The sequence below is a fragment of the Hippopotamus amphibius genome, chromosome 14, assembly GCF_030028045.1.
Source record: "Hippopotamus amphibius kiboko isolate mHipAmp2 chromosome 14, mHipAmp2.hap2, whole genome shotgun sequence".
Lineage (NCBI taxonomy): Eukaryota > Metazoa > Chordata > Mammalia > Artiodactyla > Hippopotamidae > Hippopotamus > Hippopotamus amphibius.
The window spans coordinates 694668-717677 of record NC_080199.1 but is presented as its reverse complement, the minus strand read 5'-3'; the positions used below and the strand labels follow the sequence as shown (position 1 = coordinate 717677).

The window sequence follows — 23010 nt, the reverse complement described above, 5'->3', positions numbered from 1 at the left end:
GACCAGCCGCGTGGACTGAAAGCCGGGACCACCCTGCGGACTCCTGAGCCAATCAGGCGGTCGGTCGGTCTGGCGGCTGGAGGGGCTGACTCGGGGGCACAGACGGGAGGCCTGGGGCCGGCCCGTCGGGGAGGGGGACCCACCTCCCAGGGCGGCAGGCTCCGCTCCACACGAAGGGCACGAGCAGCCCGCAAGCTCAGTGCCTTTGCAACGACGATCCAGTCGTTTTCTCCTTCGGGAGGTTTTGCACACACAGAGGCAATGTGCACACTCTGGGAACATGGTATTACTCAGAAAACTCAGACCAGCTTCTAAAAAGAAGCATTAAGTTAACCAAGCATTTGATCACACAAAATGTTCAAATTTAACATAAAAACAGACACATCCCAGAAGATACAGTAAAGAATCCACCTTTCTGTATAAATTCAGATCGCCTTGTTTACAGAAAGAGTTACAAAGACGCCTCTGTGAACAACACCCGTGAGACGTCACAGCGACTGCCTGGGAGACGCAGCGTCCTTCACGGAGTGCCACCGGCACCCCAGGGCCAGCGGAGGCGGCTGCGCTTGCTGAGAAGGGGCTTCCAGGCCTCCGTGAGGCAGGCACTCAGCAGCCGTGATGCTGGAGCCGTTGAGGTCTCAGCATCCCCGGGAAGAGACCCCGAGACTCCAGGGCAGAGAACGAGTCCTCGGCAGGATGGGAACCAGGGTCACCCCGCCCGTCCTCGGGGCTGAGGGTGCGGTCAGCACACCGTGGACAGTGGTGGGAATGGGTTCTGCTTGCTGACAACCAGCTTCTGGTGCTGGTGTGAGATGTAGCCTTTAATGTGACCCTGCGGGAGAAGAGCGAGGGCGTGGGCTCCTGGGTCTGGGTCATGGCAAGGCTGTCGGGGTGAATGGCCTGGCGCACAGGCACCCCTCCCCAGCGCCACGTGGTCAGCTCACTGGGCAGACGAGAAATACACACACATGGGGGGGGGGGGGCAGGGAAACGCGCGCCGTGTGCGCCGCCCCCACAGAGCCCTCTGGGGACAAGGCAGGCGTCAGCGCTCCTGGCCCGCTCACCATGTAGATCAGGTTGGCCAGGATGCACTGGACCTCGGCGATGTCCACGTCCTCCACCTGCATGAACTTCAGGGCAACCAGGAAGGCATCCAGAGACAGCTGGTGTGTCTTGAGTAGCAAGTACCTGGAAGAGGGACAGAGCTCACGCTCGGCACTGACGGGACACGAGGACGGGGTCGGCAGGAGAAACATCTGCGAGAAGCCTCTGTTCCAGAGGAACGGAGCATCTTCCAGCTGCCAGAGACACTTGAGAAATAAGAGCTGTGAAGTACAATTTTGACTCTCCAACTTTAAAAAGCCACGGGTACAAACATGCTTTATGTCTACTGAGTATGAGTCTCAGAGGCACACGTTCTCACAGTTTAACACCCCTAAAATCAGGAAGCAGCGCGCAGTGGACAGTGTCACGCGTCTGACGAACTGTGGTTCTTGCTAATTGTGATATATTCCTCACAGCCGGAAAAAGTCTGACTTTGATAGAAGTTTCACTGAGATCCTGCTGGGGCCAGGCCTCAGAGGAGAGTCAGCTTCCGAGTGACAGGAAGAAAAGAACAACTTCCTGACAGACAGGCGTGGCGGGGAGGGTCAGCGGGTCACCAGTAAAGGAAATGGCCAATCAGTCCACACGCTATGGAGACATCAGTTACAAAGTCCACTCTTCACCACAGCCCAAGTTACTCCCCCCACAAGGGCAGGCAGAACCTGCGGCCCCTCACCTGTGCGCCCGCTCACCTGTGCCGTCACCTGTGCGCCCGCTCACCTGTGCCCCGTCACCTGTGCGTGCTCACCTGTGCGCCCGCTCACCTGTGCCCCGTCACCTGTGCGTGCTCACCTGTGCGCCCGCTCACCTGTGCCCCATCACCTGTGCGCCCGCTCACCTGTGTGCCCGCTCACCTGTGCCCCCGCTCACCTGTGCCCTGTCACCTGTGCGCCCGCTCACCTGTGCCCTGTCACCTGTGCACCCACTCACCTGTGCGTGCTCACCTGTGCAACATCAGCACCAAGCCCGGGGCAGTGAGCAGGCTGCAGAAGGTCAATTTGATTCCATAGAATTAAAAAGACAAGACTGCTTACACTTTCTTAAAAAGATTCCTGTAGGTGATAATCTTCAGCTTCTCGAGGATGAGGAAGATGCCGCACCGGATGAAGAAGGTCTCGTGCTTGGCCAGAGCCTCGTTCAGGAGGAGGAGGTTGCCTTCGCTGGGCGCCGGGAGAGACGCACAGACGTGGTCACGACGGCACCCAGGACAAGAGCACATCAGAACGCCATTAGTTCTCTCACAACACGCGGGCCTTTGTGTTGGTTTTATATTCTAAGAGGTCTCAAACGGAAAAGGAAAAGTACTCTACCTCACAGCTTTGGTCACCTCCGCAAACTGCATGAGATGATACTTTCGCAGAAGCTCAATGGTTGGCATGTGACCCTAAGACAGAGTAATTTTCCAGAATAAGAACACTTTCCTTTTTTTTTAATTAATTCATTTATTTTATTGGCTGTGTTGGGTCTTTTTTTGCTGTGCGTGGGCTTTCTTTAGTTGCAGTGAGTGGGGGCTACTCTTCGTTGTGGTGCGCGGGCTTCTCAGTGCCGTGGCTTCTGTTGTTGCGGAGCACGGGCTCTAGGCGTGTGCGCTTCAGTAGTTGCAGCACATAGGCTCAATAGTTGTGACTCACGGGCTCTACAGTGCAGGCTCAATAGTTGTGGCGCACGGGCTTAGCTGCTCCGCAGCATGTGGGATCTTCCTGGAGCAGGGACTGAACCCGTGTCCCCTGCATTAGCAGGTGGATTCTTAACCACTGCACCACTTAGGAAGCCCAAACACTTTCATTTTTAACAGAATTGTCTTTAATAAAACTCTTTACCAAGGAAATAAGTTTTAAAAACTTGCAACCTGTGTTTCTTAGACTTTCTTCCTAAGTAGCTGAACAAGAACTGAAAGCATCCTAGGCTACCGGAAAAAAAAACAAAAACCAAACAAACACTGTTCTGGAAAGTAGCAGACCTGGCCACAACAGTTTTGTCATCAGTGACATCTAACCTTGATCCTGACCTTCTCATTACTGTATCCTAGGAGGTGGGTGATGCCTGAAGGAATACTAGGCTATAACTTAAGAATTCAGAAACAGCTTCCAGAAGAACCAGCTTAGAAATGTAAAACTGACTGTTCCCGTGAAGTCAGGTTAGCAATGGGGAAGGAGGTGTGACACTCTTTCCCACAAGTTGCTTGAACTAGGTAAGCATGTGTGTGTTGCTCTGGTAATTTTTTTAAAATTTTTAAATGGGAGGAAAGGAAGCTCTATCACTCTGAGGATGTTTTAGTCAGATAACTTGCTAGTTGTCATTTCTTTACAAATATCAAAAATAATTTTCAGTGACCAAGTAAGATACCTACAGAAAGGCTGGAATGACCTTTTCCTTTTTCGATGAATCCATTTTTATCAGTTTAGATTTTTTAGGGGAAACAAATAATATGCACTTATTTTACTTGTCTTACGTACGTTAAGCTTTTGAGTTAGGTAATTTTAAGAGAAAGGAGACAAACACAGACAAGCCTTTCTAGAAGGATCTGACGTGTCAGTCATGGAGACAGTAGCTCGGGTCATACCCAAGGCTCATTCCTCCTCCATGTTGGGGGTGTGCTCATGTGCAGCTCAGACTGGGACCCGTCCCACACTACTGGCTACACTGTAAAACGTCTGTCTGTTTCTTGCAGGCAACAGGACCCAGGAGAGCCGGGAAGACCACTTACCAGGAGCATCTTTACAGGAAGCAGATAAATGAGGACCATCCTTTTGTTCTTCTGGCTTGAACGGTGGCAGTGCTCAAAAGCAAAGGACAGGTACTCCTCGGCTGCAGAGTAGGCCACAGACATGGTCCCAAGGTCCCCATCCTGCAGCTGGTGTTACCACCCCCCTCACATGAAGGCCCTGAAGGTTTCAGGAACTACAAACATCTACCATCAGTACTGACAAGCCACGTCCCGCTGTGTTAGGTACGCAGAGGAAAGGCACAGCAACACCTTCAGAGACTTCAACTGAGTGCACAGCTGACCGCTGAACCAGGCAGGTTTGGCTGCATGTGTCCACGTGTACAGGGGTGTTTGCAGTGGTAAATACCACAGTGCCACATGGTATGTGGCTGGTTGATCCACGGATGTGGAGGAACCGTGGACACAGGGCTGACCACAAGTCAAACGTGCATGAACCCCGTGCTGTTCAGAGGCGAACTGTGACTCAAACACTTCTCCTCTTATGCTTCATATTTAAAGGGAAAAAAAAAGATGGGGGCTAACCAAGGAAAGCCCTCTTTCAAAAGCTGTAGATGTATTAAAAATTTTGTGAAAGAAAATGAAAAGTTGGTCTGCACAACCCCACAGAATAAAAAAACAGCACTCATCATGAAAGAGCTGTTATCAGAGCACCCTGTTATCAGAGCACCCTGTTATCAGAGCACCCACGGCTGTGCACACGTGGAGAGAAAGTGCTCTACGTCTCGTGTAGTACCGGAAGTCACGTGGCTTCGTGTGCAACTAACTGTTGAAGAAGTGAGTTTAGAAAGTCTGGTCTGAGGACAAGAGAGAATCATAAAGGACCACCACACGCCAGCTACTCCAAAAGTTCAAAAAGAAAGTGGCTTCCTGTTTTTGAGAAAGCTAATGACACAAACCACATAACGTGATTTCACGAAAGCACAGCTCTGACGTGGCGCTGATCCGCCACCCACGGCCACAAGAACCAAAGATGACAGCAGTGCAAGGGCACGTCCACCTCGGCCGGAGCTGAGCCACCCGCTGCCTGATCGCCACGTCCTGCGAGACACCGACTCTAGCCTGCACGCAGAACGGTGGGCAGTGACCTCCCCCAGGGAAGCACAGGTGGTGACCGCCGCAGAGACCCAGCGAGGGGCAAACTTCCCTCGGGACTCTCCTTTACGGAACCAACTCAGTGTCGCAAACACACGCAGCCGGGGCGTGGCCAGCACCCTCGGTCCACCGTCAGCAGTAAGAGGGGGCAGTAACCCTGCTCTCCCGCCCCCGCCGCCCAGACGCAGTGGCGCACCTCGCTTGAAGTCGCTGTCGAACATGGCCTTCCGCCCCACGTAGTACCTGTAGGTCACCCTCTGGGCAGTGCTGTAGTCGGCCTTCAGGTTTGAGCTGTCGATGGCTCTGATGAGCGGCTTACACAGGTGGAGCTTGTTGATCTGCAACACATAACGATCCACCCTAAACAGTATTTCAAATAAACAGGCCGGACAGACGTCAACTTCTGGTTACTGAGCACACGCCTCCTCATGGTGGGATTGACCTCATCACGACGCACGGCTTGACAGTAACACTGAAACGCAGCTGCTTGGCCCAGACCACGCCCACTCGGAAAGGCCCACCCGCAGAGGGGCCAGGCCCTGGCGCCCCCCGCCCAACGCCCTCCCGCACCTGTCCCCCCACCCGCACCCGCGTGAGGCGCTGCCACCTTGGTGCCCCTGGAGCCGAACACCGGCCTCACGGGCTGGAGGTTCACAGACAACACGTGCGCGGCACTGACAGCAGTCCTCGCACCAGGCAGGCCCTGAGCACACGTCAGCTCCCCGGAGTATGTGAGCGGCCGGGGGCGGGGGGTACCGTTGCCCAGCAACGCAGGGAGGCCGGCGGACAATGAACAGAAAGGCTGCCTGGGGAGACGGGCAGAGAGCAAACCCTCCAAGGCACACAGTATTCCAACAGAATTTACCTTAAAGTAGATCTTGAATAACTGGTTCACCAGAAACAGCATCCCCCACTTCTTAGAATCCTCTATACCAGCACGACTACAGGAGAAAATTTTTTTAACGTTACATGGGAAATAAAAATTTTATGTATAAATCACAAAATGAACTTCCGAAACAAATGAATATCTTGAGATAAAACCCCACAGCCCAAGTCACATTCACGAAAGAACACAGCATCATGAAGACGTCCCCCCTGAGCAACGCGGGTGGGGATCTGGGCGGTACATGCCCCTCGCTGCAGCAGATGGAAACTGCTGCGTTCGCAGCCATGCTGTGGAGAAGCTGTTACCAAGCGTTTGTGAGAAACGGGAACAGTGCCTTCTCTTCTCATCACAACAACATGAACCGCTGAAACACACCGCAACACGGCTGAACCTCGGGAAGCGTGCGACCCAACACGCAGGCCGTGTGGGCCCAGAAGCGCTACGTGTACAGAAGCATGAAAGATGAGTCTTTTCTCTTATTTCCTTACAAAACAGTGGACTATTTAAAGCAGAAAACAACCGCTGCCGTGGGGCTGCCGCGCAGGAAGGGGCGGGGGGGGGGGGGGGGCACTGACGTGTCGCTGGCGCACACGCGGAAGCAGCTCATCAGCAGCTCGGCCGCCTTCTCCAGCATGTCCCCGACCTTGCTCCTCCCCTTCTTCACCAGCTGCTGATCCGCCTGAGAGAAAATAAAAACCTTTACTTTCCACTTCCTCTAGGTGCCTCAATTAAAGAGAAAATCACAGCACCGCTAGAAGCAAAAATGTACCACTGAGGGTCGCCCCCAAAGGTTCTCATAAACCACCTAGTCTGTGCTCCAGCGTTTTTCAAAACCAAGGCATCTACAGCTTGTTCCGAGTCTTCCCCAAATCAAACCTCTCTTCAACCAATTCAAGCCAGGAAGTCGGTCACCGATTTTTTAAGCCTGCGTTGCCCGTGCCACGTGCTGCTAAGAAGCCTTTTCTTACTTGGCCGCGAACACCCATCTCCCACGTGCACGACGTCTGCACGGAGAGTGCAGAGGACGGCAGGTGACGGGGCTGCTGCCTGCCCGGCGGCCCCAACCCAACTCGCAGCCACTGTCCTGAACACGGCACACCCACGGTCCTTCCATCAAGCAACCAGTACAGCTCATTTCATGTCAGTGTCCATGAGGATGCAGTCTTGGTCCTTGAATACACGCATTTTTAGTGTCCTTTGTGATGAAGCGGGAAGTAGGCGTGCAGCACGTCTGTGTTTTAGGGAAAAGCACCACAGCCGCTGTTGAGGCAACAAGCTGGACCATGGGGCAAACAGCTGCCAAGCCAGCGTGGTCTCCGGCCAGCGTGGCCTCTGGAGAGTGAATGACATAGGCCTGTCACTCCCAGGCAAACACTGACAGCATGTGCACTTTCAGCGACAACATGCACTTTCAAGAAAAACTTAAAATTTTGGAAAACTTGTATTAACCACGAAGAGCCTGGCAGCTTTCCACTGCTTCACAACTTCTCTGATGAGGCCACTGGAGATACTAACAAATGTAGAGCTTTCCTGGGTTTCTTTTTCTTACATAATGAAATATGTCAACATTTGGAAGTTCTGGGTAACTCAGTGAACCAAACATTTCCAAATGATCCATGTACAATGTTACAAAGTCCTGCAGGGGAAGAAGATGGGTGCCAGTGCAGGACACACCAGGGGGTCTGGGTGCAGCAGTTCTCTTGCTCTCTGTGTCAGACACACCCTGCCCCCGCGCGGTCCGCAGAGCTTGTGTAAAGAATGGCATGAAATTAAGCAACAGACAGATAACGAGTTTGGGTTTAAAACGACAGTGACAGAACCTGAACTTACGTTATTGGCAAATATTCGAAGGTCAAGTGCCACCGCATACATGACAGGCAGAGCCCTACGGGGCAAACAGAAGCGCGTCTGAAGAAGCCCTGAGGCCAGGGGTCCACTACCAGAGGCGGGCACACCCACCGCCACCCGCTGGGCGCTGCTGTGCTCGCTCTCACCCTTCTTCTGCGCAGGCTGCAGCCCCTCCCAACCCACACGGCCACAGGCCCAGACCCGGACGTGGAGGGGCGCGGCACCCGCCCCCACACTGGCCCAGGAAGCCTCCTTCCCCTCCACCCCCAGCACCATCCACACAGCTCCCCTGAAACACGACACGGTTCAGAACGACCTCCTAACAGGGCGAACGACCTCCTCACAGGGCGCAAGGTATGTAACAGACAAACGTCATAAAATGACTGTTCAAAGTCTAGCCAGCAGTGTTAGTTTTATGTGAGAGAAATGCTCACTTCAAAAGGTTTTTTGTGTTTGTGTTTAAGTAAAACGTATTTGCAAGCCTTCAGTTACTTTAGTATAAACAAAATCTCAGCATTTACCGAGATTTTTAATAAATCATGAAATAGTTTACCAAGGACTTTAAAACAACCCGGTTACTATGTATTCTATCATCCCAAGTGACCTGCACTTGATTTACATCTTTTATCCAAGTTTAAAACCAAAAGCAAATTCAAAATTGAAAATTAAAGAGAAAAAATAATATTTAATAACTCTCTGGGGCACGGAATGGCTGAAATAATACTCCATATTCACAGAAAACCACCGCGAACAGCCCGGCTGCCCTGCCGTTTACCTCCACAGCAGGAAAGCCCACTGTCCACGCTGACGTTATCAGGGGCCGACACAACAAACACTAAACACCAACACAGAGACACAAGTACAAGCTGCTGCTCTTAAAAAAGAGAATAGCCATTTGCTGATTTCCCGCCGTTTCCGTTCGTACTTACCAGTTCTCTTCTTTGTGGGCCTGAAATGCCCGTAGGAATGATGTACTATGTTAAGGCAGGTCCGACATAAAAAGTTCAAGCCATGCTACAAACGAAAGCATACATCACAACGAGGGTTCTACACTGTAAGGGCCAAAGCTCACCACTCAGAAGACTGTGTATCACAGCAGGAGGTTCTTGAGGGGAAAATACATAAGCCCACATTACAAATACTGAGTATCATTAGGTATAAGTAAATGCATTTATCTCATACATACTTTCCCCAAAGTAAGAAAAAGACTATTGTTATAAGATTTTTTAAATTGGCAGTTTCACATATTTTATTTGGTTTCTGAGCCCAGATGATCAGTTACATATAATGTGCTTTAGAATCTGTAGCATAAAGTTTACTTCATTGATTACAGAATTCTAGAATTCAAAGGAGACTTAGCTGGTCTGCAACCAATTCTTTTCTGTGTATATTAAACAAGATGGTTAAAAAATAAGCAACTACAGGGAATTCCTTGGTGGTCCAGTGGTTAGGACTCAGCACCTTCACTGCCAGGGCCTTGGTTTGATCCCTGGTTGGGGAACTAAGATCCCACAAGCTGTGTGGCCCAGCCGAAAGACAGAAAGAAAGACAGAAAGACAGACAGAAAGAAAGACAAAAAGACAGAAAGAAAGACAAAGAAAGAAAGAAAGAAAGAAAGAAAGAAAGAAAGGAAGAAAGAAAGAAAAGAAAGAGGAAGACAGACAGACAGACAGACAGACAGACAGAAAGAAAGAAAGAAAGAGAAAGAGAGAAAGGAAGGAAGGAAGGGGGAGAGAGAGAAAAAGAAAGAAAGGAAGGAAGGAAGGAAGGAAGGAAGGAAGAAAGAAAGAAAGAAAGAAAGAAAAAGAAAGAAAGAAAGAAAGAAAGAAGAAGAGAGAGAAAGAGAAAGAAAGAAAGAAAGAGGGAGGGAGGGAGGGGGAAAGGAAGAAAGAAAGAGGGGAAGAAAGAAAGAAAGAAAGAGAAAGAAAGAAACTGAAGTCTGGAGATCCACATACACACCGAGACACTCACTGACCAGGGCCTTAGCCATGAGATGTCACTTAGATGATCTCAATCAGAATTGGCTTGATCCAGGCCCTCAGTGACCACAATTCAGTGATGTGTGTTGCGGCCACTCTTCCATCCGTGCCTGTGTCTGGGAGTTCTTCTATTTCTCCAAGGGGACTAACCCTTCCCTGTAACTACACTGAATGTTTTAAAGTCAACAAAATATTGTTCTTCATGACAGAATTAAATAAAATCCTATTCATAACCAGTGTTCTTCCCTCCTATGTAAGTGGACACCAATCTGAAGGGCCGTGCTAAATTTAAGTACCTGAGTGGAACAGCTAAATGAGTTTCTCTTCCTTTCTAATTAAAGCTTTGACTAAAACTGGCCCAATGTTTCAAGACCTTAACCCCCAAGTAACCCACTGTATCTGTTACACATACAGCAAAAGATATTGGACGATAACAGTCTGGCACTTGTACGCCTCTATGAAGTCGTGGTTCCCCGCTGCGTACGTGCACCTGGAAAGGGAAGGGCGGACACAGAGGATGGATGGACAGAAAGCGCTGAGAACCAGGCGAGAACCACGGGGACCACAGCTCACTCCTAGCACAGACGCCCTGCTCTCGCCTGACCTGACAGACTCCGAAGAGGCTCCCAAGAGAGCACCGGGTACAAGAGAAAACCCCACGCTACACGCTGGGCCTGTTCTTTCCAGTCCCAGAGGAGGAGGTTCCACTAACAACAGGCTAACGGCCGTTCTCGGGCACCAGCGGGCGCGGATGCTCTACCCAGTGCCTGGCTGGCCACGTCAGCATCTGTCCGTCCAGCCCCAAGCCTGCAGCCTCACCGCACGCAGCACAGAGCTGGGCCGTCGCTACGAGAAACACAGTGGCACCCAACTCTGCCAGAGCCCCCGGGGCCCCAGGCGTGCCCCGGCCTGCCCCCGGCACCCGGCCTGCCCAAGAAGCATGCAGGCAGGAGGACAATCAAATACCACGGGCTTTAGGACCCAGCGCTTCGCCTGAATCCAGGCTTCGGAGTGAACAGCGTGGACACCACACATGAATAAAAAGCAGAATTCCGATTGCTCTGCTCCAGTTTCTTTCCCACTGAGGCAAAGAGGTTAAAAACCGGGCGTTTCCATGAAAAACACGTGCGGCTGGGGGGTTCCACACCCTACTGAGCTAAAGAGCACCACACAGCCAGTGGGGGAGCTGTGCACGCTTCCCAGAGCCTCACGCAGAGGACACAGATACACGGTCACGGTTTCCGGTGCACTTTTAAAAACGTGTGATCCTTGAACTGAAAAAGTTTATTTTTAAACTTTTTTTAAAATTTTAAAGTATTTTAAACTTCACAAGATTTTCATAGGTATTACCACAGTGAAATTACAAACACACTTTTCTACTTTTTCAAAGGAAATTTTTCACCGCTTCGAGCATAAGATGATGTTAAGTGAACCCCCAGTCAGCTCAGCAACCTCCACACACGCTGTTCTCGTCCTCCTTCGTGGGTTACCTTAAATGAGCTGCGAACATTTCGTCATAAGGGGGTTCCAGAACCTGCTGGCACTTCTCTTCTGGAGAGGCCATCTACATGGTAACAAGGAAAACAGTAAAAATAAAATTAATTGGGACAGAAAGAATGCAACGTGTAGGAAGAGATTTAGACAAACCTTTGTTTCAAAAGAATTTACACTTTACAGTTGACAGTAACTCTTCATACTTTAGCACTTCAAAAAAAAGGTTCATTACTTCCACAGGTATGCACCAAGACGACCTACGTACAGGGTGGGAGATGAACACGGTTCGTTCTGTCTAGCGCAGGCCAGGAGGTACTCTAGGGTGTGCGCACACACACCTGAACACAGTCATCAAGCAGCTGCCACGTGCCTCACGTGAGGTCCAAGGAGCTGGAGACAATGCCCAGGGGAGGGGCGGGGGGTCAGGAACCGCCCCCTCACCCCTGCTGACACACTTGCCCTCTCGGTGTCCTGGGAGACATTCACCTCTAACTTGCCCGCTTCTCTTGGCGGCCAAATTCTAGATAACGTGAGCATCACAAGGGAGTGTACGGCACACTGAATTTAAAAGAAAGGGACTCTGGGGAAAGCGGGGAGGGATGGGGGGGAATGAACGAGGAGACTGGGATACCAAATTGTACACTCTAAACATATACAGTTTACTGTCTGTTAAAAAAGAAAAGAAAAGAAAAGAAAAGAAAAGAAAAGGACTCAGTGACTCCACATGCATGCAGCAACTGCACGCACACCCACGTCCACGAACAAGAGTGGGAAAATGACACCGTGGGAAAGACCACTGCCCTACAGCCCCAGACGAAACAACTGGGGCAACAACGGCCCCGGCAAGGAGCCACAGGAGGGTTACGTGGAGTCTGAAACGAAGGGAGCAGCCTCGGGCCACAAACGGGCGAGCAGACGTGTACAGGGGCGAGACCTGCCAGCAAGCGGAACCCGAGTCCCATCAAGACTCTGGGCACTTCCTTCCAGGAGGAAAATGCAGCTCCCGACAGGACCGGCTCTAGCATCACACACGGGGCTTACAAAATGTCAGCCCTGTGTTCTGCAGAAGCTACTGCTTGGACCACTCACCACCTGAATGCAGGATGCGGTCGCATAAGGGCCAGCCAGGAAACGCCGCAGGCCCTGCAGGCCCGGGTATGCCTCCGAGGAGCCAGAGCGAAACCTTGGCCCTCTGCTCCAACAAAACCTCGCGGGCAGCAACAGGACACAGCATTGGGCTTCGGGGATGGGACCTCGCCCTGTTACCGCACTTCTCTGAACCCAGGAGAGTCACGTGGGAATTAAATGCAGGAAAACGAGCGCATGTCCCAGGACAGACTCTGAGACACGGTGCTCAATAATGCACTGGAATTAGATAAATCGTGAAGGAACTTGGCAATTTTCTAACAAGAGAGCCAATATGAATTTCCTTCCTACTTAAACTCTAAACTTCCCTTAGGAACGTGGGGACCCTGGAACCCCCTCAGGCAGCTGCATGCGTGGCCCTCCACCTACCTGAAGCCGCGGGTTGGCAACATGGGGGTGCTTGAAAGACACCAGCTCTGCAAGGGACGCCCCATCTCTTGTATCAATTGCTTCATAGACCTGAAGCGTTTGGAAAGAGAAGAGCTAAGTGCAAAATCACACACCGTATCCTAACAGGACCCAGACCACACACTGCACACCCCTAAACTTCACCTTCCCCACTGTGGAAGGAGTCAAAATACAATGATCAGTACTCTCCTTAGGCAGCAAATAATCACTACATTTCAGAATGAGGCCCTCTGGAGGCAAACAGGTGACTTACCGTTAAAAACAATGAAAAAGCAGAATAAGCCAGTGGTTTATTATCTGCTTGCTGATTATTCAATTCTACTCAGGCATACTAACAAACATTTGAAAATCCACTTATATAGCTTATGAAAAAAAGAAAAAGAGCTTGAAAATCACATATGTCCAAAATTCAAAGCACTTCCACTCAACCTAAATATAAAATGAAAATGGGAAGGCAGTGACTGAATAAATGCCATGGTCACACAACAGGATGCCTGGGTGTTGTGACAGAGAGTTAAACAGACCTGCTTGCAATTACACGGGACAGTGTCCACAACACACTTACTGTTAATCCCAAAAAATTAGTCGCAGGAAAACTGTATACCTTGGTCTCAGAGAAAAAGAAAAACTACATGTGACACGTAAGCACAGGAAGAAGTGAGGGCCCCAGGCCACACCAGCTGACCCCTGGCCAGTGGAGTGGGAGCTGGGGCTGAGGAACTTCTAGTTTATATGTTTCTACACTGGAGGCCTGGATTACAGTAGACATTTTGTAATTAGAAAACCAAATGATATTTTTAAATTGTATCTCTCAAAAAATGACATAAAAATCCTAACCATGTAAGTGTAGACAAAGCCAAGCATAAAGCTGCACCTACAGCATCATTTACCCACAGAAAAGGAGGTATGTAAAGTGTATGCAGGAGTGTCTTAAAGAGGGTACACAAACACACACACAAGAAGATGCTCACATCACCACCCACCAGCCTGACGCGATGGCTGAGAGACTCCCACACCCACCAGCAGAGCTAACACTGAAAGGCCGCCCATCCTAAGTGCTGCTGGGAACAGAAAGCAGCTGGGACTCCCGGCCGTCGCTGGCGGGAGGGTGAAGGGGTGCAGCCACCTGGGGAAATGGGTGGGCACCTGACCCTCCCCCTCAGGGTCCGACGGCCAGAGGAAAGGAGGCCCACGCCGCCAGGACACCTCTGGGGCCCAGTTCCCCATGTGCTGTACACCTGCCATCGACGGGGAAAGTATCACCACCGTCTATGAGGCGATTCACAGGACACAGAAGTTGCTGCTGGACCATTCAGCAAAGCCACACATGCACTGACATTCTGAGCCAGCACTCCCACTCCTGGGGATTTACCTTACAACAAGAAACAAAAGACACTCGTGCAAGGCTACTTGCTGATTTATCATAATGAGTAATCACAAAATACGCAAAATCAGTGCCCCTGCCTCTGAGACGCTGACAAAGTCCGCGACGTTCCCATCACGGGGGTGTAACGGAAAACAGAAGGCTGGTGACAGACTACGGGCAAGTCTTAAAGAACTGACACACTCCTTGGCAGACACTAGAATCACAGGCAGGCCAGTCCCCCGCTTTGGTCACCGTTAATACATCACGCCCCGGAACCTCTGGCCTTTTCACTTAAGAACCCACACTGGACCCTGCAGCCGGACCCCAGGCTGGCCTGTGAGCAGCACCTGTGGGCATGGTCCAGGGACTGCAGGCCTCACCCTGTGACGCCCACCAGCTCTGGGTGCCCCCGAGAGGAAATCCTCTTTGCTGGCTGCAGCTCGCCACCTTGGGTTCCCCAGGCTCCGAGCTGGTCCACAGGGGCGTCCGCTACTGTGGAGCCCATAATTCCTTAAAAACACACTTACTAGCTCCACCCGCTGAAAAGGCCTAGAGGTGACGACTGCCCAGCAGCAATGAGCACACCTAGAACTCAGGTTTGTTTTCTAAATTCTGTTCCCCACTGAAAGGAACCAGAGCTCCCTGGAGAAAGGGCGGACCCAGCGCTGGGACAGGGGAAGAACTAGCTGAGCCTAGAGGAGGCATTATTGTGCCAGGAAACAAGGCGAGGCGCAGAGAAGCACAGAGCCATGTCGAGAAGCCACAGAAACCAGCCTGAATGGGCTCCCAGTGGTCACACACCCGGGTGAGGGGTACACACCCCTCCACTCTATCCCTTCAACTTTTCCGTAGGTTTGAAATTTTTCAGGAAAAAAAAAGTTGGGAGGAAAAAAATTTTTAATGTAGACAGTTTTTAAAAAGTAACTTGCCATCTGAAATAAGAGTTTGTGTAATGGACAAAAGAGTGAAATAAAAGACATTTAAAAAAATACCAGTCTTCAGAGAGATACTAGAAATGATGGAGAGAGCCACCTCCTTAGAAAAAGATCAGAAGTATGCATACTGATCTAAGGAGAACAAATCCTTAAAGTACAATACACATGAAGTGTAAGGTTAATTAATTCAAACAGAAATTAGATGGGATGCCTGCTGAAACTCGAGTGCTGAGTAGAAAGGGGACTCAGCGGGCCGGTTGTTGAGAGACAGCCCTCCTGGGGTCCCTTGTGCTGGGTGTCCAGCACAAGACCCTGACCCTTGGCTCTCTCACTCGGGCTGTTCTCAGGGCTGTTCATGTGACGAGTCACCTTGAGAAATGAGCTCACATCCCCTCACCCCAACCCTAGACAAAAAGCAGATGTGCTTACCACATGCTACAAAACAGGTGGGTTCCCCAGGTTCTGTTTCTCTCAGACACACATGCAGGAGCCCTTTCAGGCCTGTCCCGTTGCCTGCGGGACTTCGGGCCCAGGAACCACACCAGCAGGTGATGCTGTGCGCTTGCCACAGAGCAATAAGGTCCCTGGTCTCTGACCCAGGAATTGCTTGTGTTCTGCCAGCATCCAAGAAACTAACAAGAGACCTCATGGGCTTTTGAGGGTAAAATCAAACCCCAGACCCAACAGCTAATGGAAGTCATCGCAGAGACCACGGGAAATGAAAGAAGGGCGACTTGTCTACAGGTGGCTGCTGTCCGAGGATGTTGTAAAGATGTGGGATGAGTCCAATGTGACAGGGTCACTGAGATTCAAGAAAATAAACTTTGGAAGCTAAGGAACAGGCAGGTTCTGACTCAGACGGGGAATGGCTGAAACGTGGACTGACAGAGGCAGTGAGCTTGGTGTCAGAGCATGGACTGTGGGGCCGGGACTCCCGGTCTGAATGTGCCACTTACTAGCCCAGTGACCTTGGAAAGTCACTGCACCTCCTCTGTAAAGTGGGGCTCGCAGTGAAAACCGTGATGATGACGAGCTGCCGTGTGCAACAGCACCTGTGCTTCTCGCAGCCACCCGCTGTTCCGTCGGAGGGAACGCAGGAACAGGAACCAGAGATAGTTTGGAGAAACAGAGGAACAGGAAACTTGGACCAGCACGAGTTCTAACTCCACGACTCACTAGAATGTGGAGGGCCGAGCACTGGCCCATCCCCCCGCCTCACCGCTTCTACCTGCCCCCTGTTCATCCCGTCCACAAGCGGCACTGCACATCCACAGGGGTCGGACCCTCCCAAGGTGCACATAATGCCCCTCCCCAAACCCTGGAATTAGGTGAGGGCAAGAAAAGCATAAGAGATGTAAGGTTACACCAAAGGTATAAATACATAAAAGAAGACGTAAAGAAGCATAAAATTCTAGAGACTCTACATTCACGTTGGTTCTGAAACGTCTATGTTCTTGTTCACCTTTAAATAAAAACTGATACTGAAACACGTTAACTCTGCAAAGGTAAGGCCTCGGTGGACTTATCCTTAAAAGAAAGGTCTTAGCCTTCTTCAGGAGAAGACTGCACACAACTTGTATGTTTGTAAGCTTTCGGTTAAAATAAAAGCACGTATCTGTTTTTTTCCTGATTCCCGCTTTCACCAACTTCCTCAACGAAACAAACAACCCACGGCTTGCAGTCTCGTTAGACTACCTTCAGCCGCCAACTAGATACCCTGGCCTGGCTGTCCGCAGACACGTCCACCGCCGCGTTCATCCTTCCCTCCACACCTGTCCGCTCGGCCGCGGCCCAGCCAGAGACCTGGCGGTCGCCCCCGGGCCCCCGGCCCCCAGGCGCCCGCCCTGGCTCGCCGCGTCCCGGCGCAGGCTCCTTCGGAGGCGGGTCCCGGCCGGCTCCCCCCACCGCCGCCGTGCCCGCTCTGCAGCGAGCGCGGCTCGGCGCAGGGACCGCCGGCCCCGCGTCCCTGAGCGCCCACGAGCGCGCCGCGCTGCCGCGCTCACCGCCGTGCGCACGACGCCCAGACCCACGCGTGCCCGAGGCCGCGCGCGGCGGCGCCGACACAGACCGCCTGGCCGCCCCGCCCGGCCGCCCCCGCGGGCCCCTCGACCGCCGGCGCCGCCGAGGGCTCCCGCGCGGCCAGGGCGGCGGGAGGACAGCCGGCGGGCGGCCCGCTGCCCGGGGGGCGTCACCTGCTGCAGGTACTGGTTGATGGTGATGTGCGCCATGGCCGCGCCCGCCGCCGCCGCCGCCGCCGCCCCGCGGACCTGCGCGCCCGGTCGCCGCCGCCGCGTCACTTCCGGGCGGCGGTCCGGCCCCGGCCCCGCGCCCCCGGCCCCGCCTCCCGCGCACGTTGGTTCCGGGGGCGGCGTGTGCGCGGGAGCGCGAGCCCCGGGCCGGCATGGCGGCGCGCCCGGGCTGAGGCAGGCCGGGGGCTGCGCTGCGACTCCCCGCCCCCCTCACGAGGCCGCCTCGTCCGCGGCGCGGGTGTCCGGGCCCGCGGGGCCCTCGGCTGCGGCGGGTTCCACACGGACCGCGGCGAACGCGGACGGCGGCGCCCGCGCGCTCGGGGCCGGGTCGGGCCGGGTCGGGTCGCCTCGGGGTCCGGCGCGCTCCCGAGGCCTGAGGCGCGGAGTCGGGGTCGGGCCGGGCCGGGCCGAGGGGGCGCCGCGGAGGGCGGGCGAGGCCGGCGCGGAGGCCGAGGCGCAGGCGGGCGGGGCGCCGCCATGGCCGACGAGGCCCCCCGGAAGGGCCGCTTCTCGGCGCTCGTGGGACACACCAACGGCCTCACCAAGCCCGCGTCCCTGGCCGCGGCCGCCGTCTCCTCCAAGCCCGGCGGCGGCGGCGGCGGCTCCAGGAAGCTGGTGATCAAGAATTTCCGAGGTGGGTGCGGGGCGGGCCCTGGCTGCGAGCGGGCGGCGCGGGCTCGCTCTGGCCGGCGGCCCGGCGCGCGGCCCGGGGCCCCCCGGCCGGGGAGGCGCGCGGCGCCGGCGGGGCGGGCCTGGCGGGACGGACGCGGGCCGGAGGCGGGTGCGCAGGGCGCGCCGCGCTGGGAGGGCCCCGTGCCGGGCCCGCGGGCCTCACCCGTGGGTCTCTGAAGCGCCCTGCGGGCGAGGGGCGTTTTCTCCGGAGACCCGTGCGTCTCACCCCCCGCCGTCTGCGTCCACAGACAGACCGAAGTTGCCCGACAACTACACTCAGGACACCTGGCAGAAGCTCCGCGAAGCGGTGAAAGCCATACAGAGCAGCACCTCCATCCGATACAACCTGGAAGAGCTCTACCAGGTGAGGCTCCCCGCGCGGTCTTCTCGGCGAGCGCGTGAGGGCGCGGGGGGCCGGCGTCCTGAGTCTCCCTTGCCCGCTTCGCCTCGCTGTCTGAAGGACGCGCTTCTCCAGCTCCGGGCGGCGGTGGCTCGGGCGTGGACCTTGAGGTCCTCGGTACTGCTTCAGAGTCAGGGAGGGAGGAGAGGATGCAAGTCCGAGCGTGTGCCTCCAACTGGAACAGCGGGGGGTTCTGTGTCCCCAGCGTCGAGGAGCCTTTTCCGTGTCTGGTGGTTGTGGGATTTTTATTTCGTTTTCAGGCTTAAGCTGTCTAGGGAGGTATGTAAAGTTAACCCGTTACGGGAGAGAAATGCGTTTCTAAGAGCCACAGGACTTTTAATATTGTTCCAACGTGGGACAGCTAATTGTGGTTATAATTCCATTACATTATATGTAAAGTTTTATTACAATTTCACTTGTTGGAAGGAATTTTTTCCCCCTTCATTGTGTTTTGTGATTAATTGTTGCATTTAAAATGTGCAAACAGGTTTTGTTGCATTTAACTTAAAATAACGATGTTCCTTTTCTAACACAAGAAGAAATGGTCAGAAGTACATTTTGCTATTGGGATATTGATATTCCAGGTATACGCAGACTGGTGTTTCTGATATCTTTTTAAAGAATAGCCTTCACTAATTAGTCTCATATAATCTACATTTTAGGTAATGTGATAGCGCAATTTCTATTAAGAGACTCGAATTTAAAAATTTTTTTTGTTTACAAAAGTGATTATGTTATAAAAATTACGGAAACTACATAAAGTACAAAGAAGAAAATTAAAATCACTTATATTCTTACCACCCAAAGAAGACTACTGTTGACAGTTTGATGGACATATGTCCCTTGTTCGTCTTAAGTTTCTGTGAGTTTACTGTATTTTTTAATTGACTTTATTACGGTACGGAATATGTACTTGAATAAGCTTTAATAAATGTATTCAGTTGTATAACCAGCACACAATCAAGATACAGAATATTTCCATCACCCCAGGAAGTTCCCCGAGGCCCCTTTGCAGTGAGTCCTCTCCCCTCGCTCGCAGCCCTTGGTGGTCACCACCGTGCTTTCTCTCGGTGTACTTTGCCGTCTAGCATCTCATCTCAGTGGAGCCACGCAGCATGCAGTCTTTGTACCTGGCTGCTTTGGCTTCGGGTAGTGCTTGTGAGTTTGGTGACTGAGTGCCTTGTGACGGGAGTTTGTTTCTTTGTTGCTGAGTGCTCTGGGTGCCCGGTTAGCTGTCCTGAGTTAATGGGCATCTGGGTTCCTAGTTTTTGGCTGCTGTGAATACAGCTGCTGCAGACATTCATGGATCAGCCTTTGTGTGGACAGAAATCCTCGTTTCTCTTGGGTAGATGTGTGGAAGTAGGCTCTTAGGGCAAGATGGGAAGTGTGTATGAGACATTTCCAAACTTTTTCAGAATGGCCCCACCGTTTCGCCTCTGCCAGCGCGCGGTGCATGAGAGCTGCAGCCGCGCCACGTCCTTGCCAGCATTTGGTGGTGTTGGTCTTTCTGACCTTTGCTCTTCTGGTAGGTGTGCAGTGGGGTGTCGCTGTGGTTTTAACTTTCTTGTGCCCATTGCCATTCTGTATACCTTTTTTTTTTCTTTTTTAGTTTATTTATTTTGTGTGTGTTGGGTCTTTATTGCTGTGCACGGGCTTTCTCTAGTTGTGGCAAGCAGGGGCTACTCTTTGTTGCGGTGCGCAGGCTTCTCATTGCGGTGGCTTCTCATTGTGGAGCACAGGCTCTAGGCACGTGGGCTTCAGTAGCTGTGGCTCGAGGGCTCTAGAGCACAGGCTCAGTAGTTGTGGCACACAGGACTGGCTTTGTTGCTCCACAGTGTGTGGGATCTCCCTGGAGCAGGGATCAAACCTGTGTCCCCTACATTGGCAGGTGGATTCTTAACCACTGCGCCACCAGGGAAGTCCCTGTATACCTTCTTTAATGAAGTGTGTGTTCAAAGCTTCTGCTTATTTTTTATCATGTTTATTTTCTTGTTATCAACTGTTTGAGTCTATTATGTGTTCTGAGTACACATCCTATACCAGATATTTGCCTTGCAAATATGTTCTCCCAGTTTGCAGCTTGTCTTAGTCTCCTAACTGTGGCTTTCAGGGAGTGGAAGTTTTCAGTTTCGATGAAGCCTTTGTATCAGTTTGGTCTTTTATGGATCATGCATTTAGTGTCTCTCTGGGAAGTCTTTGCCTCATCTAAGGAGGTAAAGGTTTTCCCTTGTATTTCCCTCTGGACATTTTAGGGGTTGAGGTTTTACATTCAGGTATGCTGTCTGTTTTGAGGTGAGTTTTTGTGTGTGTTGTGAGGTGTAAATCCAAGTTCATCGTCTTCCCTGCGCGTGTCCAGCTGCTTCGGTGCCACATGTCGAGGCGTCTGTCTTTCCCCAGCGACCTGCCTTTGCTCCTTGTCTGAAGTCACGTCCCTGTGAGTGTGGGGTCCTGTGTCTCTGAGTCTGGAGCACTGGCCTCCAGCTTTATCCTTTTTTGGAGAAACATGTTTTGGCGATTCTAGGTCCATTGTGTTTCCATGTGAATTTTAGGACCTGCTTGCCAATTTCTGCAGAAAAGCCTCCTAGGACTGTGGTTGGGATCGTGTGGAATTATAGGTGAGCATAGGGAGAATTGCGATCTTGGCCACACTGAACCCCCCAGTTGATCGCAAAGGACAGCTCTCACTGAGGTAGCTCTCAGTGATGTTTTCTAGCTCTGCTGTGCAGGTCTTGTACATGTTTTGTGAAATTTATTCTGAAAGCGTTTCATATTTCTATGGTATTATAAAAGGTAGTATAAATTTTAATTTCTGGTTCTTGACAGTACATACAAAAACAAGTGATTTTTATATATTGATCTTGTATACTGTTGTCTTGCTAAACACACTTATTTCTAGTAGCTTTTTTATACATCCCATTGGATTTTCTATGTAGACAATCATGTCGCCTGTGAAGAGAGATAACTTTGCTTCTCCCTTTCTAATCTGCGTGTGTTTTATTTCCTTTTCTTCCCTCACTGCACCGTTTAGAATCTCTGATGGTTAGTATGATGGTTAATAGAAATGGGAAAAACAGACTTGCTTGTTTTGTTCCTGGTCTTGGGGGGAAAGCTTTCAGTCTTCCATCATTGAATACCATACGATGCTAGCTGTGAGTTTTTTCAGAAATACCCATTATCAGGTTGAGGAAGTTCCTTTCTGTTCCTAGTTTGCTGAGAGTTTTTATCAGAAATACATGTTGGAGTTTGACAGATTATTCTGCAGTTAATAAGGTGGTCATATGATTTTTGTTTTTTACTTTGTTAATTACATTGATTTTTCAAATGTTAAACCAATCTTTTATGCTGGGATAAATCCTACTTGGTCATGATGTATTATCTTTTTTATGTATTGTTGGATTCAGTTTGCTGACATTTTGTTAATATTTTTATCTGTGATGACAAAGGATACTGGTATATTATTTTCATGTCATGTCTGTGTCTGATTTGGGTATCAGAGTAATGCTGGCCTCCTAAAATGAGTTGGAAATATTCCCTCCTTTTCATTTACTGGAAGATTTTGTATAGAATTGGTATTATTTCTTTCTTAAATGTTTGAGAGAATTCCCCAGTGAAGCCATCTTGGCTTTCTTTGTGGAAAGATTTTCAACTGCAAATGTCATCAGTAGATATAGAACTATTGATTTTATCCACTTTTTTAAGTTCACTCATCTTCTGCAGTGTCTAATCTGCCATTAGTACTTTTTGGTGTAATTTTCACCTCTGTAGATGTTCAATTTGAATCTTTTTTGTATCTTCTGTGTCTGCTTAACTTTTTTAACGTGTGCGACACAGTTATAGCTCTTTTGTGTCCTTGCCGATTCTGTCAGTTCCAGGTTGCTTTGACTGATTGTTCTCCCCGATAAAGGTTGTTTTTGTACGGCTTTGCATGTCCTATAGCTTTGATTGGATGCCAGACATTATAAATTTTGACTTGTGTGGTAGATGCTTTTGTATTTCTGTGAATATTCTTGAGCTTTGTTCCGGACTTGGTTAAATTATTTGGAATCAGTGTGACCTTTTAGACTGTTGCCTTTAAAGGTTGCGAGGCAGGACTAGAGGAGTGTCTTGTCCAGGACGGATTGCCCCACTGCTGAGGCAGAGCCTTCCTGAATCCTCTGTCCAGCATCCTGCCGCGTTGCCGCCTGGCTCATAGGAGGTGTGTGAGCTCCAGACCCCATGGTCTCTAAACTTTTGGGGGTTCTTTCCCGCTCCTCGGTAGTCTCCTCGCACATACATGCTGGACAGCGCTCTGCTGAATACTCGCAGGGGACCTGAGGTCACCTCCAAGCTCCTCTCTGGCTGGCTGTCCCCTCTGAGCCTTCAGCTTGCAGACTTAGACCTCAGCTCAGGGCACCTGCTCTGCAGCCTGGACACTGGGTACCAGAAGCCAAAGTGGTCGCTGCTTGTCTGTCTCCTGTCTGCCAAGGTCACTGCCTCTCAGAGCCCAATGTGCAGTGCTTCAGAAACTGCTGTTTCATGTATTTCAGCAGAAGGGTGAGCCCGGTTCCTTTACCTCGGCTGGACCAGAAGCGAGAGTCCCACCAGGTGCCCAAACTCAGAGGCTTTTGATTTAACAAAATATCGTGTCTTGCAGCTGGGATTCATTATTGCTCTTTTCCTGGAGGTGTGACTGTCTGGTGTCGACTGTCCATCACTTTTCTTAG

At 51.5% G+C, this 23010-nt stretch overlaps 2 protein-coding genes across 6 annotated transcripts in view; one reads left to right on the top strand and one right to left on the bottom strand.

Moving 5' to 3' along the window:
- Positions 1-264: 264 nt before the first annotated feature.
- PCID2 (PCI domain containing 2) lies at positions 265-18381 on the bottom strand. Of its 4 annotated transcripts, none has more exons than XM_057707658.1 (14): positions 18254-18381; positions 12647-12736; positions 11128-11201; positions 10062-10127; positions 8588-8629; positions 7641-7695; positions 6386-6489; positions 5790-5865; positions 5121-5262; positions 3812-3912; positions 2415-2488; positions 2139-2264; positions 1065-1188; positions 265-832 (listed from the first exon to the last, which is right to left on the bottom strand). In XM_057707658.1, exons 3-14 carry the CDS (start codon positions 11199-11201, stop codon positions 743-745), a joined length of 1074 nt encoding a protein of 357 aa, XP_057563641.1. In that variant the 5' UTR covers positions 12647-12736; positions 18254-18381; the 3' UTR covers positions 265-742. The 4 variants fall into 4 exon arrangements, with proteins under 4 accessions (XP_057563641.1, XP_057563640.1, XP_057563638.1 ...); XM_057707657.1 differs by lacking the exon at positions 18254-18381 and adding an exon at positions 17766-17852; XM_057707655.1 differs by lacking the exon at positions 18254-18381 and adding an exon at positions 17179-17315.
- CUL4A (cullin 4A) overlaps positions 17341-23010 on the top strand; it is a 35015-nt gene continuing 29345 nt past the window's right edge. For both annotated transcript variants that reach the window (XM_057707651.1, XM_057707650.1), the window contains exons 1-2: positions 17341-17869; positions 18156-18271. In XM_057707651.1, coding sequence (XP_057563634.1) covers positions 17713-17869; positions 18156-18271 — 273 coding nt within the window. In that variant the 5' untranslated portion in view covers positions 17341-17712. The remainder of the gene's footprint in view (positions 17870-18155; positions 18272-23010) is intronic.